The sequence below is a fragment of the Melospiza melodia genome, chromosome 14 (genome assembly GCF_035770615.1).
Source record: "Melospiza melodia melodia isolate bMelMel2 chromosome 14, bMelMel2.pri, whole genome shotgun sequence".
In the NCBI taxonomy this organism is placed as follows: Eukaryota; Metazoa; Chordata; class Aves; order Passeriformes; family Passerellidae; genus Melospiza; species Melospiza melodia.
Window position 1 is genome coordinate 9,200,931 of NC_086207.1, and position 18,891 is coordinate 9,219,821.

General features: G+C 37.6%; 1 protein-coding gene across 2 annotated transcripts in view; it reads right to left on the reverse strand.

Annotated features, from left to right (window-relative positions):
* Positions 1-18,891, reverse strand: part of GABRG2 (gamma-aminobutyric acid type A receptor subunit gamma2) — a 62,004-nt gene that overhangs the window by 31,840 nt on the left and 11,273 nt on the right. For both annotated transcript variants that reach the window (XM_063168613.1, XM_063168612.1), the window contains exons 2-5: positions 5,888-6,036; positions 4,211-4,278; positions 3,248-3,468; positions 666-748 (exon numbers count right to left, since the gene is read on the reverse strand). In XM_063168613.1, the coding sequence (XP_063024683.1) occupies positions 666-748; positions 3,248-3,468; positions 4,211-4,278; positions 5,888-6,036 (521 nt within the window). The remainder of the gene's footprint in view (positions 1-665; positions 749-3,247; positions 3,469-4,210; positions 4,279-5,887; positions 6,037-18,891) is intronic.

An 18,891-nucleotide genomic window follows, 5' to 3' on the forward strand; every position in this document is an offset into this window, starting at 1 on the left:
CACACAGCTTGGTTTCATAGCCACTGCTAGGCTTTAGGGTGCTTTGGGGAGTAAAAATACTACTAGCTATTTCTGGAAAACCTGGGGAAGCATATTGCAAGTAAATTATAGATATGTTTTTCTCAAGTTACTTACTAGTGCCTTTTACTTAATGTCACATTTTATTAATTATAAATTATAATAGCACTTGAGATAAATTTTTCAAAAATAGGTTTTTCACTTTTGTGGACCTAATAAGATGCAGTTTTGCCCATCCTCCAGATGTATTTGCAGCTGGACCAGGAATTCACACCTTGGTCTAACCACAAAATGCCAAACTCTAGACTTCAACTAGTACAATAGTAGTTCTCTCCATGCACAGAGAGGAAGTGAAAGACCAGGACACCTTGATGCTGAAAGTAAAAGTTTCTTGTTTTATGGTCAAATATAAGCAGATATTAATCACATAGGGTCCAGATATTTTATAATTTTTCATAGCGGTCCTTAATGATATTTGTGAACATATATAATACATGAACTGAAAAAAAAATCAAAATAAAACTAAAAATCAGTAGGGTATGTCTAACTAAGAACATAACCTTCACTGACTCTAGGTATGTAAAAATAAATTTATATTAAGTTTAGTGTGGGTCAGAAAAAGGAATATTTTTAAGCGTGTTACTTACAGCTTGAAAATTCCAGTGGGCAGGAGTGGACATCCATTGGGAAGTTGTGTAACTGTAGCTGACACTCAGCATCAATTGTCAGCCTGAGGAGAAAGAGATCAGGATATATATATATATATATATGTAAAGTAAACTATTGCTATCTATGTAATTACTGGAATATTCCAAGCATAGGAAGACATCATGGTTACTGATAAGCAATATTTCTTTTTTGGTTCCATAGACCTTGATCATCTACTTTCTGGACTGTGTAATGGAAGAAGGTATTAAAGTTCTGTTCCTGTGCATCTGAAATGGCAGCATTACTCATGACTGACAAATCCATAGGTAGGTAGATATACAGGTCATCTCATGAGCAGTGACAAATCTTTGTGTCACAACATGCCATAAAGCATTAGGAAAATGTATTTTATGTGACAAAAATTCTATTTCAGAAATGATGGATGGGAGTCCAAATTTAGACATCTGCATCCAAGACAGCCATCCAGACTCCCTTCACAGCTAGTGCAGAGGCATTCTGAGGATACACTTCCTCTCACTCCAAAATAAGACATTCAAATTTAATCAGAAGAAAAATGTACCAAAAGGTGTTTGTCTCCACTGAATATTAGGAGAGTCTCCATGATAACTCAGGTAGTGTAGGTGCTAAGTTCAGGTAAAAACAATTACTCTAAGAAATGCCAAGTAACATGAAATGTACCCTCTGGTGTTCCTGCTAAAACCTCCACCATTTTTCACTCACTCCCTGCCCAGCCATGAGCTGCAGGATACTTGGACTTTGGAAGAGAGGGAAGAGGTGGGGTGAGATAAGGAAAAAGGAAAAGGATGGGGTACAATGTTTGTTCCACAAGGTGTCTCTAGGAAAGCTGCAGATTTCTGGTCTTTGCTGATTCTGGGGTGTCCAAAGGATGAGCCCTGGTTTGTTTCCATGTTCCTGAATGAAGGTGTTATGGGCAAATGACCCTGAGTCTCATCCTGTGGGATGCAGAGGAGTGCTGGGACAACCAAGTTAATGGTGGAGTCCAAAGACAACCTTTCTGTGTTAGGGATTTGGGAAGCAATCTAATTTCCCTGTTTCTCTTCCTCTTGTCATTTTCATCATCTCCGGTACCACGGATACTTGGTTTCCTGCTGGGCAGGTTGTTCTTAAACCTGGGTGAGGTGACTGAGAAAACTCAACCAGCCCTTCTGGATCCCTCTTGAGGACAGAATCCCAGCTGTGTGATACTATCACATTTCATTTCTGGGTTAACTGTGGTTAAATCCTTGGTGCTTGCTGTGACTCACCAGCACAACTAAATATACATTCAGAGCAGATACCTGTTTGCAAGTGCTACCAGATACATCTCTTTGTAGTGAGAGAAACCAAGGAATTTGAAGAGAAAGATAAATTTGGACTTGTAGCCAAGTCCAAATTTAACATTTATAAAGTTGATCTAGGCTCATCTTTATCAGATTAACTTTGATTTGCATTGGATTTCAATTCTTATTGTTCTAATATGCAATAAAAGTAAAGTAGCTATGAAATAAAACTCTTTTATAATTCAGACAGTTGCAACATTAAAAGGTTGTCTTAACCAATGCTTCACATCGACTCAGTAAAATTATGAGTGTACTTTTCTTCAAAACTTTATTTTTGGCCACCAAGAAAGTAAAAGCAAAATAAAACTTTGACAAAATGTAGTCTAAACCTGAAATGTCTATCATCTGATATACTTATGTCTATCATCTTTGATTGTATAATCTCATTTTAAATTATAAATTCTCTTGAAACAGTGCTATGTTTATCTATATTTTACATAAACCCAAATATTATATCACATGTTAGAAAAAGTATAAAAAACACTCCCACAGGATTTTCACATTTACAAAGTATATTATGATAATTTGGAATATGATATTTGAGTTGTTACCTATGGCATCCACATAATTATTGAAAAGGTACTTTGTCTTAAAAGAAAAACTATGCACACGACTGAGGAACCTGTACAGGTTGAGTACATCAAGTTCAGTTCCATGAAAATTTTGGTGGAATGGGGCATATCCATAGGCTTGAGTTAAGTACTGAATGCTGGGATGGCAATCTTATTAGTCTAAGATATTTGAGGAATAAATTGCTTTTTCAGGGTGGAGTTTCATCAGGTTAGATTGTAATCAATTCAGAATAAGAGGCCTTTGATGTAAGTAGCAGCTCCTTTTATACAATCTACTTAATTCAAGGATATTTCACATTTTTCAGTTTAAAACAACCAAAAAGCAGAAGGGACCAAACCAAAGGTAAACAATAGAACATACTTGAAAATGAAGACTAATTGCTATTAAAATGTCTATGTTAATATTAATATAGGAAGGTGATTACTGTGGAGCAAGGCAGTACAATCTATAAGAAGAAATAAAACTTCTTATCGTGCCAATATAAAATAAATTTCATACAATTGATGTCTTCTAAATTCTTCCCTTTTCCAGGGTTGTTTGCATAAATTTATAGGAAAACTCAGTATTTTTTCCCTTCTGGTTAACGTCAAATGACTTTTCTCTTTGGCTTTCCTTAGCGAAAATGGAATTAAATTAGGTATAAATACCTCAAAGTGTACAAGACTCTGCCGTCATTCCAGATCCTGAGCATCCTGTTAGGAGTTGTTATCCAGTGAGCATCAGCCTTCTTGGAATTTCGGAAAAATGTGTCTGGTATCCAGATCTTCCCAACCATGTTGCTGTTTAATCTGAGCACTTTTATAGTGCTGTTGAACTTCAGACGTCTGTCATACCACGTTTGGGCGAAAAATATATCAATTGTATATTCCTGTTGTGTTAACCAGAAATACTGATGAAAACATAGCACTCAGCATTCCACATAACTCCTGATATGCTTTCCTTAATTTCATATGAAAAAACTGGAGCTACAGAAGGTGATACTAGAACTGATAAAACCAATTTCTTTTGGGGAAGTTTTGAGGCAGGTTTTACCAAAGATTGTTTTAGAACAATTTATTATTTTACCATTGAGTGTAAAACTAAGGTGCAAGTGAGTGTTATATGCACCTTGCTAATTCTGTGCCCCCACATCTCAGCCCACACCTGCTCAGGTCAGAGAACAATTATTATTTCTTTGGACCTAGGACAGGAAAACTTGAGCTGACTAATTGCCCGTGCCCCATGGTTGATCTCAGAAATGGTGAAGTCCCTGCAGAAGTTCTAGGCCTTTTACTTATTATCTCGTGGTAATATCACTCATTAATGGTTTTCCTAATTTTGTAGCAATCTGGAAGATTGGTTTTTCTGGAGTTAAACTGTTGCAAAGCATTTGAAAGCAGAGCACATAAAAATGTGAGGATAGGTTAAAACAATTATTTTTGCATTTACAGCTTATAGCTCAGTTTTCTGACTTGTACAGATTTATAGCACATCAAGTCCTCCCATCCATAATTAAAATGAGATTTAAAAAATAAAATAGGTATGACACAACATTAAGAACTAATGGAAGCTTTGTAATGTCAAAATGATGGAGACTTTGTAACAAGGCAAATGGGCAATTCTTTACCTACCATATTGATAGCATTCACGGGGCCAATGCTATTTACGTACATGTCAGTGTGAATTATTGTCGGTTTAACTGCAAGAGAAACAACAAGAATCAGTAACCAATGAAGGTCAAAATCAACTACATGAAAGTCAAGCAGGAGCATGTTACTATGGCATCTCTCCTCTGTGGTTGCCTCACATTTAAATGTGCATATAAACTAAATACAAATTTGCAACCATGTCTTCAGTTCTAAATTAGTTGGAGATGCTTTGGACAAATTCTTTTATCATTTATTCTATCAAAACCAATTCCCTTATGCTATGAGAACAAACACTGACACTAGTCCTTGTAGCCTAGAGAGGCTCATATGACTGAGAGAGTCTACATTTTGTCTCAGGTCAAAGCAGAGCATCAAAACAAAACACTATGAACAAAAGCAAATTTATTTATCTTATGATGCTTTCATCACTTGTTTTACATTGCAATGCCAAATGCAACATGACTGCTGTGGCCTGCATAGGTGGCTGTAGAAAAGTAACAATTTTGTGAGACCAAAGCCAAAATACTTAAGGCTCTAAAGCAGAAAATAAGAATTGTTGTGTTAATTTCTTTTGAAATCACTCCATTTCAGCTTTATTATTCTTATATATCTTGGCTACAGCATGATTGTTTTTATCCCAGATGATTTAAGGAATGCTTTACTTCTTTTCTGTTTCTAAAGTCTTGGTTTATGTGAAGACAAATTCTTTTGCTAATTTACACTGTATACATACACTGAAGGTTAAAGACTCATGTTATCCTTCACTGTGAAAAATTCCTTATTTTACAGGCCACTATAAACTTGTTAGCTTCCTTCGTTGACCTTGCTGCTCTCTGCTTTCCTCTGTCTACCTCATCCATGAATTCTGTGCCTTTTTCCATAATCTTCTTACTGCTGTATCCTCCTATCCTCCTCTGCAGAGGTATTGTCTGCCTGCTCTGTGCTCTCATGGGGCTTCTCAAACTGACTTTCAGCAATTCAGGGAGATTTTTTTCTTGGGGTTACCTCAGTAATCAGTGGAGAGGAAGATCCCTCCAAAAGGTGATTGAGTCAAATAAGATTTCCATTCTGAGTGCAGGCTCGGATCTATTTACCTGCATTGGCTGTGGGAACCATATGGGCAGACTGGCTTTGCTTGACTGCAGTTATCTTTTGTGAACCTCCTCCTCTGTGCCCAATTCTGTCACCTCCTGCCCAGGCTGCATAAATCTGTGCAAGCCTGCTGCTGTTGGAGGCTCTGTATCCATCACATCATAAAAGGATTATGCTGTATTAGCCTCTTTTTGGCCTTTCTTTCCATTGTATTATTTGTGGTTCTCTGACAAAATCTCTTAGGTAAAAAAAAAAAGACAAAAACTTGCTTTTTCTTTCCCCACAAGTTTAATTCTGAACATCATATGCAGGTAAATCATCACAAGCTGCCTGATTCAGCAAATTATAACACTCTTATTAGATGACTTAGGATAGATTCAGCCATCTTAATTTATGTCAGCTTCCAAAATCATTACTAATTTACATGCCTCTGATGTTTTTCTGCATTGCATTTTAGTCTTGTAACTACTTTGAATTGATTCTGCTTCCTGAGTAGCATAATATGACATGAAAATTCTTTCTCTTCACTGCTTAATCAACAGTGATCTAAAACCAAAACCAACATACCTCCTATGTCAGGTCTCAATTTGTTGTCATATCCTTCCAGCAAACCATTTAAAATAAGAGTCACATCACTTTCATGGACTTTGGGAGTCAAGACCCAAGTCTTATTTGTAGTGTAATCTTCATAATCATCATCTCCCTTTTGTGTGGAGCTATTAAAGAGACAAAAATGAAAAGAAGAAAAGCCTTGAAAGATACGAATTTGAAGGTAATTTCTTTGGAAGACAACACAGACATATTTAACATTTTAATAATACTGTAAAAACATTTTAGAAATGTCTCATTTTCAAAATTAGACTCTCAGTAAAGATGCCAGATAACAGCTGAGGTTACAGTTCATTTTATTAGCATTTCCTTTTAGTACAGTTGAGATCACATTGTCTGTTCAGAGGAACATCAGTGCTTATCACCTTTGTCATGGCTATTTTTTCTCTCATTGACTCAGGTGGGACCTGTTATGAAACAAATCTGTCACTTAGCTTATGCAACTCTCCACCAAAATATCACTTATTGTGTACACGTTGTTCTTTACTTCTGTTGGACAGAGTGATTTGATGAAACACTTTACTGACAAGACCAATAATTACATTTATTCAGACAAACTTCTGCAGCTTTTCTCCACTCCGATGAACTTGAGTTTATTGTGCATTTGAAAAGTTGAGCACAAATTTTTGCCAAGGGTTTTCCTTTTCCCTTTTGCTAACCAGAATCCACAGTTGGTGAAAAGTTTGTCTGCTGGGCTTTTTTTGCTCCTCAGAACTATGACAGCAGTTCTAATTCAACCTGCTTAGCACAGTAAAAAAAGCAAGTTCAGAGTCAGAAATGTGCAGAATAGTCTTAATGGATGTTTTGTTTTCCCAAAATCAGTGCCTCGAGTTCTAGAGGAGAATATTGAAGCTACTTTAGAATATGACATAATCAGATATTTTCATTTCAGAATCTTAGTGGTAATCAGCTGAACAGTGCTAGGCAACTCTATGGTTTTTTGCATAATATGCCAGTGCCCTTCTTCCCTGCCCTGCTTCTGTGCAAAGTTTAAACACTGCTGGCTAGATATGGAATATCTTAATGATACTACAAATGTCTAAAGCCAGTGTATAGTGTGATAGGGTGAAAAGCAGAAAAATTATTTTCCAGTTTCAGCTAGAATCTGGAGTGGGAAAGAGCAGAGAGAAGCAGATTCTCATGGGAGCTGGATCTTCTGCATGGCACACAAGATGGAAAGAGGCCCAGCTGGCCATGGCCATGGGTGTGGTAAGGAAGGGACCACTCCTCCCAGAGCCTGAGAGCCCCATTTTGTTAACAGCAATCTTTGCTCAGCTGAAGTTGTGCCTGCCTTTCCCTGTAGTGCTCTCCTGCTGCATCCACCTTGTAGCGCCCAGAGTGGCCCAAGGCCCACAGGTCTGGGACCTGTAAGCCAACAGCACAAACAGAGTCTCACTAGGAAAGAGGCTTTGGGCTCTCTCTTCCCCTGGGCACAGCCTGACAGGAGAGCTGCAGCTCTTTCTGCCTCTCAGTGTGGGATGCTTCCTCCCAGGAGGTGCTGAAGGCACAGGGACAATTGAAGCAGCCTGAGACTGCACAGAGCTGTAGCAAATAGCAACGTGCAGCATGGAGAGAGAGCTGGGCTTGCTGCGAGTTGAGCTTGGAAGCTGCTAATGAATCTCATCTCCACCTTTGTTAGGTGTGCTGGGCACCAGGCACTGACTGAGCCTCCAGGCACCACCTCACCCACACTGCACCAGCCATGGGAGCCTGGGGATTCCCAGATGAACAATTGGCAATGCAGCCTCTTCATTCTGGCTGCACAAGCCTGGACTTGCAGTGTTTTATTAGGAATCAAAAGCAAAGTTTTAATTGGCAATATGGTCCGTAGTATTCTGCTGGTACTGACAAACAGGCCAATTTAATTAAATTGGGAGGATTTTTTTTTATTATTCAGTTGTCTGGAGTTCAAAGATCTAATTGTAATTCAGAGAAACATAATTGAAGCCAAATTTTCTCTCCTGGAGGAAAGGAAATACTTCTAAATAAAGTCTTTGCAAACAGAAGGCACTAGATTATATGTTTTCAAACTATGCAAAGTGAATGAAGAAAAACAACTTTATTTATAAAAACCTTATTCCTGTTTTATAACCAATTTAACTACCATTCTCTCAAAAGAATATGTTTTTTCTGAATGGAAAAGAAAAATAAATCAAATGCATTCTTTCACAAAGGCAATATGTTACTGTATGTCAGTGCAATGAGACAGCTTCAAACCTCAAACCAGCTGAGCAGTAGAGTTTGGTCCATTGACAGTGCAAGATTAGAGGTATGTTTGGCTAGAAGTTTTCTCAGATCTAGAACAACCTAATTGAACAGCAGCCCACAGGAACTGAAACTTCGGTTCCTTCTTGGGAATTATTTGTATGACAGAAACAGCTGTTTGTTTGCTCATCTCTCATCTCAAGCCATTTTGGCAGTTCACATCTCCAAAACCAGCAAATACTTTGTGAAATTAGTGTGAGACACAGGAGGGAAAACACAGCCAATGTAGCTGGGGGAAAATGCTACTGAATTCCAGCTTTTATGCGAATTCCACAAGGATCAGAAGTGAGCATGGGTATGCAATTTTCTGTGTAAACCTTCTTTCCAGCCAGAAAAATCAGAGATGCTTCTCTATCCATATGAGCAGAGCTTTAGCCATCCAATGCCATTAATACAATGAAAATTATAATGACAAAGCCCTTTTCATCTCCTTAAGATTTTTCGGTCCTTCTGATTATATGGCTGAAATTTTGCAAGTGCTTTTATGTCCAACCCAAATTTGTTAAAGCCTAGATTATACCCAAATGCATATTGAAATCTATTTTTATTTTTCTGACTGCTAGAAATTTTCAAATCTAGTAATATAGACATGAAGAGAAACACATATTTACCTATTTGAAGATTAAACTTTAATTTTCTGAAGGTTGAACTTTTCGATACTGATACAAGATTTCGCCATTTGAGATATTCCCAGCGATATTAATGCCACTGCAAGATATCTGCAACCCTGCTTTACCTAAATCCATAAATCCATACATTTCCTTGATGGAAAAGAGATTACTTAGGAAGGTTAGAACCCAAGCTTGAAACTTCAAGCCACAGAGTAATTAAAGTTGAAGGCACTTTTGGAGGTCATCTGGTCCAATCCCTTCTCAGTTTGCCAGCTGAGTCTGCATGTGGTGGCTCTGGTGGTGATCACTTAAAAATATGGATATGCATATGTGTAACACAAGTGTTTAATATTCAGGGGGATATTTGTATGTCTCAATTTATTTGAAATATACCTTCACAAAGCAGGAAGAGGGCAGAAATTACTGGTGCTAATAAGCCTTTATTAATTTAGATCTGATTTTTTTAATAATATTTGCAAAGATCTATAAAATGGCTTCTCATTCTGCAATTATATAAAAAAATCTCATTTTGCCAATGAGATTTTTACCATGACAGGGGCTAAACTAACGGTTTTTATCTTCCTTCCTAAAGCAAACACATACGAATCCTTATCCTGCATTGAAGTTGTTGCTTGGTTTGTAACATTTATAAAACTCTTTTGAGTGCTCCTCATTGGTGAGGAGTAACTCTAGCACAAACTGAGGTTGATGCAAACTAAGTGTTCAGGAATTTATTCTTCAGATCTTTGCCAGTGTATTTGATCCATACATGTCTTTGCAATACTCACTGGGCAGCTTTTAATCATTTTGGTGCAAGTGTAATCCCTGTGGGCAGAGGTACCCACTGCAGGTGGAGCTGGGGTCACCAACCAAGGGAAAAAGAATTAATTAAATGATGCTCACTTCCATTGTTAAAGCTTCCTTTTTGGGCCACTTAGCACTAAAGGCATTATTTCTATATGGAAATGCATTAAAATTGTAGAAAATGGTATCTCTACTGGGAAATCATTGATACATTAGGAAAACTTTTTTTTCATCTTCTTTATTGATCCTTCTTCAGAAGACATGGTCAAACCCATTACTTAAATGTTTCATTAATGTGCTGGTACACCATTCTCTTAGCAGCCCAAAGCCACTGAAGTCCACATTATACTTTGGGAATACTTTTTTTTTTAATTAGATTCAGCATGATTTCTTTTCTTTTGTCCTTTCATTTCTCTGGAAGTCAGTTTGACACCTATGTAAACATAATCTTCAGTTTAGTAAAACTTAAAAAAAATTATATTAATAGTATAAAACTGTCTTACATTATTATGCTTTCAAGGCTTTTGGCTTAAATCTTTAGTTCAAAAATTTAATCTAAAGCATAGATTACCCATTTCAAAACTAGTGTGCTTTAGTTAATTACTCACATAAAGTCAACATTATAACTTTGGATCATCTCTGCTGTGATCTCTATATCTATATATTAGAGACACTCTAATGTGAATCATATATAATGCTTCTTGGGAAGACACTACCATGTGTTGGTAGAGATAGGCCATGCATTATTTAATATCACAGGCAGCAGAAATAATTTTACAGTGTAAAATGGAGGACAGATTGGGCATATCTTATTTAAGTAGTGAGCACTCACTCTCAAAGGATATCCTTTTGAAATAAGGTGTTATTTCCTAATAAAATACGTGATTTTCACAAATTTCTACAAAAGCGTGATTTTCACAAATTGTTACAAGGAGTAGAAAGGAAAGGAGCTCTTCTCTGGCAAAGAAAACATTCCATGGCTGGTCAGTCTTTCAGCTTTCATATATGAGGTCATATATAACTTGTCAAAATCTCTGTAGTTCCAGTGACTTTAAATGAGTTATACCTGCTTGTACTTGCTGTGGCTCTATCCTCTAATTTTTCTAAATATACAAAATTAATTTTGACTATAACCAAGAATTTTGTTGTGAAACCTCACCTAATTAATTGCTAATATTGCATTGTTGTTTACAAGCAGAATCAGAGAAGACATTTAGTGCTTCAGGGAAAGACCTGTAGCAGTAGTGAATAGCCAATGACTAAATAATTTAGATCTAATTTAAAATTTAAGTTTATTTATCAAAAAATCTGGGCAATTTCATCATTTATGCTAAGTCGGCTGTAGAGCTTTCAGCCAAGATTTTATAAACTACTTGAACATAAACTGGTGAGTTTTCCATTGAAAACACCAATGTTTTCTGCCTCTCAGGGAAGAACTGAAACAAGGCTTGCCAGTTCAACTAGCACTGTTTAATTTAATGAAAATTCAAGTTCAATTCATTCTCTGATGTGCATAAAAAATTACCTTAATCTATAGGTCATACATTATTCATGGTGGTGACAGGCTCAGTGGGAAGGCAAGATGAATTCCAGGTTCCACTGTGGGTACAGAGATGCTGTGTGCGGATGTGATGTTTTAGAATGTGGAGATTGCAGATGTGGAAGAGAATGCAGTGTCTCTGGAAATCTAACTGTGTCCAAATTCTCCCTTGCTGGCTCACATTTTAAGTAAAGGAATCTTGATTGAAGCAGAAAATGTTTTCACAAAGCTGTGCCATGGATTCTCCTGTCCTGTTTGTGTTTCTGTTCTGTCCATTTGCGTTGTTTAAATCCCAAGGCTATGTGCAGGACTGAGTTTCTGCTCTTGCTATAAAAATGGCACCTATTTTCTCTTTTACTACTAAATGTTCATCACAAATACCCAACCTTTGATTTTATTAGGACTGCAAATTAATCTCTTCCCAAATCATTTCCCACATCAAAAATGGAAACTCAGATGCTTTTCTCAGAGAGGAGAAGATCCAGTCAGTTATCAGACGCTCCATAACAGAAAATGAAGTTGAAAAATTTGGGCTAAGAAATCACTGAGAAACTGTCTTGTAGTCCTACTCCCTTCACCTAGATTTGTGGTGCTGCTGCAACTGCAGTTCTGGATGAAGCTATAATGTTCCAGAAGAGGCTGAAATGCTGGATTCACAGAGTTTTCAGCAAAGGCTACAAGGGTGCATAAGCTGTATTTTGGCCATTTGTTGTAGTCATGTAGTAAGGGAGGCTGAGGAATTTCACAGGAGGAAAGAAAATTATTTTTACTTCTATTCAGTGTTTTGGGTGGGGTGGATTTTAGGTAGGTCACCTGTAGAAGATAGGTTATTTCCTAGACACTGCTTCTGCTGCAGCTATCATTCCATGTACTGCTCAGATTATGTGATGTAGTTAAAATCTTGGCATGAAATGATTATTTAAAACAAAGCAAAGCTAAATTTTTCTGTGGTCCCTAAGTCATAGAGGGACTGAAGTACATATGGAAATAATTATTAAAAGAATATTACAGTTCTCATAAAGAAATAGGTACAGCTGAAATGCTTAGATTTTTTTTAAGAGCCAGAAATTACTAGAGGAGCACAAATGAATGCTCCCTGCAATGACTTCTCAGTCATCTTTACTGAACATGAAGGCCCCAAACTGCCAGCAATCAGTCATCTCTGTAAACTGTGCCTGCCCTGAGATTTAAAGTCTGCCTGGATTCCTGTGAGCGTTTACACTCTGTTCCCCTGAAGAGATGATATCTCGCAGCACAGCACCTATGGATCATGCTGTGGATTTTTCCAAGCTTTCCTGTAGTCATTCAGCAACTCCAGCAACCTCACTGGTGCTTCTCCGCCATTTTGAGTAAAGCAGGCCAGTTCTGAAACCTCTTCACAGATTTCTAAAATATTACAAGGCAGTGGTGGTTTTGTATCAGTGTCTATAGAACTGTCAATCATAGCAGACTGGTTTAACTTCCAGTCCTTTCATCTCTTGCCCAAGACATGCGCTCACATTAACCATTGCACTCAAGATGTAATAAGTTTTAGCTATTTGTAACTATTGTTAAAACATTTATTTTTCCATATTTTCAGATTCAGCTGAATTTGACTACAAGTCTTTATATGGAAAAGTTTAAAATGAAAAATTTAACTTGTTTTATGTTTTGTTTAATTTCTGTCAGTTCATGAAACACTTTTTTAAAAAGCCCTTTAGAGTGCATTTATTGAGAGTGCTAACAATAAACCTTCTGCTTTGCAGTATTTACAGTGTTTTCTAGTTCATTGTGCTGAAAAATTGTAGTGCAATTCTTGCATTGCACAACTGATTGGATTCGAGTCGTGAGTGACCATGAGGGTTATTGTGCTTTTTAAAATATTTCTAGTTGCAACAATATGGGCTCACAGCCAGTTGTCACAAAAATTACCAGAAACAGAGAGCAGTGTCAGCAGTTCTGGCAAAGAACCAAAAGCTGGAATGTAGCACCCAGCCTAGAATCTGTTTCTCCAGCAGACCATTGAGGTGTATTGTTGAATAAATTGGTAATGGATGTACATTTCCAGGTCTGCATGAACAGATTGGTGTTATTAACCAAAGCTGAATTACACCACAATGTAAAACTTGTGGGTAAGGAGAGGAATTGTATGGTCCCCCGAGGGAGGATAGCAAAGTGTAAAGAGATGAAGGAAACTTTAGGCCAGTAAGGAATAGAAAGATAATTATAGAAACAAGCATACATCATTCATTTTGAACAGCCTGAGCTTGAAGTGCAGCATTTATAGTTACTAGAGCTCTGGAGGAGTCTCAGATGTGATCAGATGATTCAGATAAGCCTCCGTAACTTAAGATGATTATTTCAAATTTTTTTTTTTTTTTTTTTTGAGCTTGAATTTTGTAGGACTATGTTTCTTTATATTTTATTTACTGGAGGTTATATAATCTACTTCTGTGTCTGTTTTCATTGTGGTTATGGATATTCGTGTTAGCAGTGAGCAAAAGCAATAGAAAGAAACAGAAAAGGGAGAAATAGCTACAGCAATTCTTCTGCATCTGTGTAGGGTTAGCTTGAGTTGATCTGCTTTATTAGAAAGTATCTAGCTATATCTAAGTGTAAATTGTTTAATCTTGGAATTATGTGAACCTCAGAAGGTTTCTTTTTTGTTTTGCTTTCATTTTTTGCCACTCCTCTCCCATTCCATCTCCTCCTCTCCTTTTCCAAATTTTTTTAACCATTCTATGCATCTCTGAATGTGAAATCAAAGGCACTTGGAGTAGGATTTTTGCCTGTTGTTATTACTCAGCTCCTGTAGATTGCCACTATAGCTAACAAATCTCAAGAGAAGGAGTAAATAACCATTACTGAAATGTGATTTGACTAGGTTGGTTTTAGCTTGAGCTCACTTCATTTTTTCTGGCTGTTTTATTGTATATAATTGTCATCTGTTAGTATTGCATGTGATATCTCTTCCCCAATGATGTACATTGCTTTTTTAAGTGATTGCTCTAGACTCTCACTATAAATTAAAAAGCTAAATTCTCTCCTCAGTGAGTAAGATTAGGAAAACATAGATGCCCTCCAGCCATCTATTTAAAAAACATTAACTCAAAACCCCCAACCCTATTGCTCAATTAGACTTGAGAAATGAAAAACACAGGTTCATGTTCTGTAGTACCCTACAAGGAACTCATATTTTTGTTTTTTCAAAAATCTTGCACGGTTTTTTTCTCTATTTTGTTTGCATGGTAATTTCACCCAGAAGGAAGTCACTTCTGGAATCACTCATGATGTAGTCATCTTCTCATCACTATCTGTCAATGTTTAAAAACAAACATGTGAGGTGCTAGAAATGTCAGCAGTTTCACTTATTGAGTAGCAATCCTGGGCATTTTTTCAAATTTAAAATACTTTTTTTTTCTTTATTGGTCTACTAGCATGAGCTGTAAATTCAAGTTAGGCTGAACATAAATTCATGTTAAGCTAAATATAAATCCTTCTTAGAATTAAATCTATCAGGGAGTGTTTTCATTCTCATCTTCTCCTTCTCAGCACACAGAAGAGCTCTATAATGAAGTGTTCCTGGTGTTGGGCTGGGAGCCAGGACCATGGAATGCTTACCCCAGCTAAAGGACTGGTGTCCTACTTGCTGTGCTAAGCCAAGTGATATCTTCTCTGCATGTGAGTGTAAACCATTTTTACAACTTTAATAAGCACATAAATGTCCCTTATTATTTGTGTTTGATGAAGACTGATGAATGATGCTGAACCATCTCATGATGGAGGAGGGAACAATCACTAATCATTCCTTAAGGAATGACTTTGCATTGTGCTTACCAGCAACATTAAAGCCCTTATTGTTGGCAAAGCGAGTGGGTCAGATAAGTCCTCAATGTTTAGGGAGCCAAAAAAAAAGCGAAACTAGTATAGGTTTATTCTGAGTGTATTCATAATTCTTATTTCTCTCAGATCATGGAAGTATCATTACTGGAATGTTTTTAGACACAAATGCATCTAAAGAAAGAGCTGAATGAACAGAAAATAGCTGCTCAATACACATGTCTGTAATTACATCATGATGTAGCTAACTCATTCACAAAATAAGAGTAAGCAAATGGTGGAAATTAAACTGGTTTCTGTTGTTTCTTTTTTAAACAATGGTTCTTATTTAACTTCATTTTTAATGCATGGTAACCAATAGTAACCCATGTGTTCCCACATAAACCAACTTATATCATGCAAGACGCTGTTTGCACTCATGCTCATAAAACAGACTGTGCAGAGGTGGATGTGGAATTTAGTTCTGATAACAGGGTAGATGTGTGATACATTAAGAATGTAAGTGGCAAACTAATGTCTCTATGTCAGCTGAGTAGGAAAATCGTCAACAAGTGTTCTGCAATTCCGCTATGGAATTTATTTGTTTTGATGGACTTTCTTTGGTGGTTGGTACTATCAGGATGGCTTCATGTCAGGGTCACCTTAATCCCGTGGAACATATAAGCATGCCAGCCTCTGGGTAAGCATCTGTGCTCTAAGATGCATCCAGGCAGGGTCTCCCAACTCATCCCATGCCTGTTTACCCTGGAGAAAAAGAGCTTAGGGGGTGCTTTATCCCTCCCTCCATCTCCCTGACAGGAGGTTGTAGCCAACTAGGGGTCAGTCTCCTGTGCCAGGTAAAAAGGGACAGCACAAGAGGGAACAGCCTCAGGTTGCAGCAGGGGAGGTTTAGGTTGGATGTTAGGAAAAATTTCTTCACTGGAAGGGTTGTCAGGTGTTGGAACAGACTGCCAGGGAAGTGCTGGAGTCACCAGCCCAGAAGTATTCAATTCATGTGGATGTGATGCTTGGGGGCATAGTTTAGTGGTGAATGTGGCAGTGTGGGGTTAATGACAGGACTCAATGATTTTAGAAGCCTTTTCCAGCCTTAATGATTCCATGATCCTGTGCCTTTACCCTGCCATGCTGCATTCTAAGTTCACTTCTCAATGCCTCTGCTGTTGTAGTATTCTATGTATTTCTGTGCACTGCAGAGTGATGTCAGTAACTCATTCCCCATGGAGTCATGGCTTGTTATTATTGTCTAAATAAAACTCTGGTTGTACCATACAGAAAGTCAAATAAATTAGCCACAGATGCCTGGTCAATTAGATAAATGGCTGTGGCAGCTAAACCAAGTAAAACAGAGCTGTGGGCAGGTCAGGAGGAGTTCAGACGCTGACAAGCCTCTGTCCTGAGGCCGTGCAGGCTCAGGGCAAAGCAGTGCCTGTGGTGTGCTGCTGGGCTGCAGCTGCACTTCACACATGGTGCTTCCAAAAATCATCACAGCAATTGTGATGCAAAGCTGCTACATCTTGCTTGCCTATTTATGCCCCGTTTTTCCAGAGACAATTTCCAAAAGAAATGCTGGGGTCCTGAAAATTTTTTGAAAAGCTTACTTTGGATACATAATCCATAGAACAACAATCTCACTATTCAACTATATTCAGCTATCTCACTATATTCAGCTTTTTATGCAAGAATTTCAGAACCTTTTCTCTGAAAAAAATTTGAATTGTTTAAAAGGTCCTAAGTAAAAAATATAATGGTGAATCTGTAATTTTATTTTAGTGAGAAGAAACTGTGTATGGGCTCCCTTAGTGTCTTATCTTTTTATCTTTTTTAAATCAATCTCCAGTAAGTAAAATGTAAGGCACATAACATGCAAATTCTACCTAGCTCTGAAGTTTTTGACGTTTGAGTGGGCTAGGCATAATGATCACTGCAAAGCCAATCTTCCCATCCCTTGCATTTGAATGTGACTATTAAGGCTCGTCAAAACACCAGGAAAGTAGGAGCAATTTCTATTCCATACACATACAAACATGTATCTCCCAGAATTCTTTTTTTCCTCCACAAATATTTTGGCATACCTTTTTTTACTCTTGTCAGCATTATAGAATTTTACTTTGTAAATTGTCATTGCTCTGATTAGGGTCGGAGAAGTTTTTCCTTGTAAAAAGGAATGAAAATTTTACAGAGAAAGGTACTAGAAACTTCTTTTATAAGTAGATGTTATTGAGAGCTAGAGAAAGCTGGATGCCTCATAACTGGAAAAGAGAGCAAAAATAAGAATAAAAACCGAGTAAAAGCAGAAGATATGAGTGGGTTTGATTAATGTGTGTAACTGGCTACAAGGGTCAGTAGTAGTATGGATGCAACCATAGACATATTCCAAAAGCATTCTTTTGAAACACTGCATTGGGAGCCAAGTTTATCCAGCACTATTACCAATTTATTTCTGAAATTTCTGGAGAGAAGAAACCATGCTAAGGTCTAAGAGATGTAGATTCATGTAGCTAGAGTTTCAAAATGGGTTTAGCAATGGAATAATACAGGGTGCTGATGATGCTACAGAGAATGATACAAAGTCCAGAAAGACATACAGTGATGAAAATATTTCCTTCAGCTTGAGAGATTATATAAGAGGATTTTCTTTTCTCTTTGTCTCCTCATCTCCTGCAGCTCTGTACTGTGGCTAAGTCGAAGGATCTACTAAATGTGCTGCAAGACTGTTTCAGTTGAAAACCAAAGTGTCCCTGTATTCAGGCCACAGCGTCCAGTTCCTCATCAGCTCTGTAGAGCAGCCACTCTGGCCCAACAGCAAGGAGCTTTAAAGACCAAGCAGGGGTAGGCAGATGTTGCCATCTGGCATTACCAGGTCATCTTGGATTAGTCCATGGCCAGCTGTGGGGTCTCCTCAGAAGAGATGTAAGCATCAGCTACATGTGGGGTCATTTATGGAGGTTGTACTTGATGTGAGCATTGTAGCAGGGTCCACACAGGAATTTAGGGTAGCTGCACAAAGCCTCATGGCAGCTCAGAAAATGCTCATTGGCAAAATGCAGGGGGTTTCAGACCCCATTTTCTATGATCAGAGGAGGCACCATGAGGCTTCAGAGATTTTGTTGGATCTTACCCAAACTGCATAATCAGAAACTCTTTAAAAACAAGAGTCTTTTCATGACTTGAGCAGATGCTGATGGGATCATCAGGTGAGGATGGACACCTGCAAACCCCTAAAATTAATGGGAGATGAGCAGAAGCTAAGGATGAAGATATTTCACTAATCGTAGCATATCTCCCACGTGGATAAATCCATCTTCAGTTTTCCCTTGCTACAGACCCAGCAGCTTTTTATGAGCTACAGACTTGCAGAACAACTGACAGAGTATTGATAAAAAGAAATTCCACTGGAAGCCACTGAGGTAAAACTCTGCATGCAATTTATCCCCCTGAGATCCTGGGGAATTTGGCAAACACACCTCAGGATAATTTGTTTAATAAAAAACAGGTGCTATTCTAAGCTCTACAGTTTTCCAGGACAGATTACCAAAGAAATAATTTAGAAGAGAGGACATAAATGGAATACGTGTGCTGGCAAATGTTGCATTTTTAGCTTATATCTGTCAGATTTTCCAGGATAATGTTTTCCATACTGCCAGCTGCTCAGTATTCCAATCCTTGTGCAGAAAACTATGTTGGTAAACATTTAAACACAAATGAAAGTGTTTTCCTGGATAAAGGCTTGAATGCTTAAAACCTTGCAAAACTGAAGCCCAGCTTAGCTGCCTCAGCCTATTTTCCATGGTGTCATTGCAGACATGACATCTTTGTTAAAGAAATATATTGTTTACCTACCACTTGGAATTGCTGCTCGTTAACTAAAATGAGAGGTCCTATTTAAAATATACACTATTTGTGACTGGAGGCAATTTGACTAT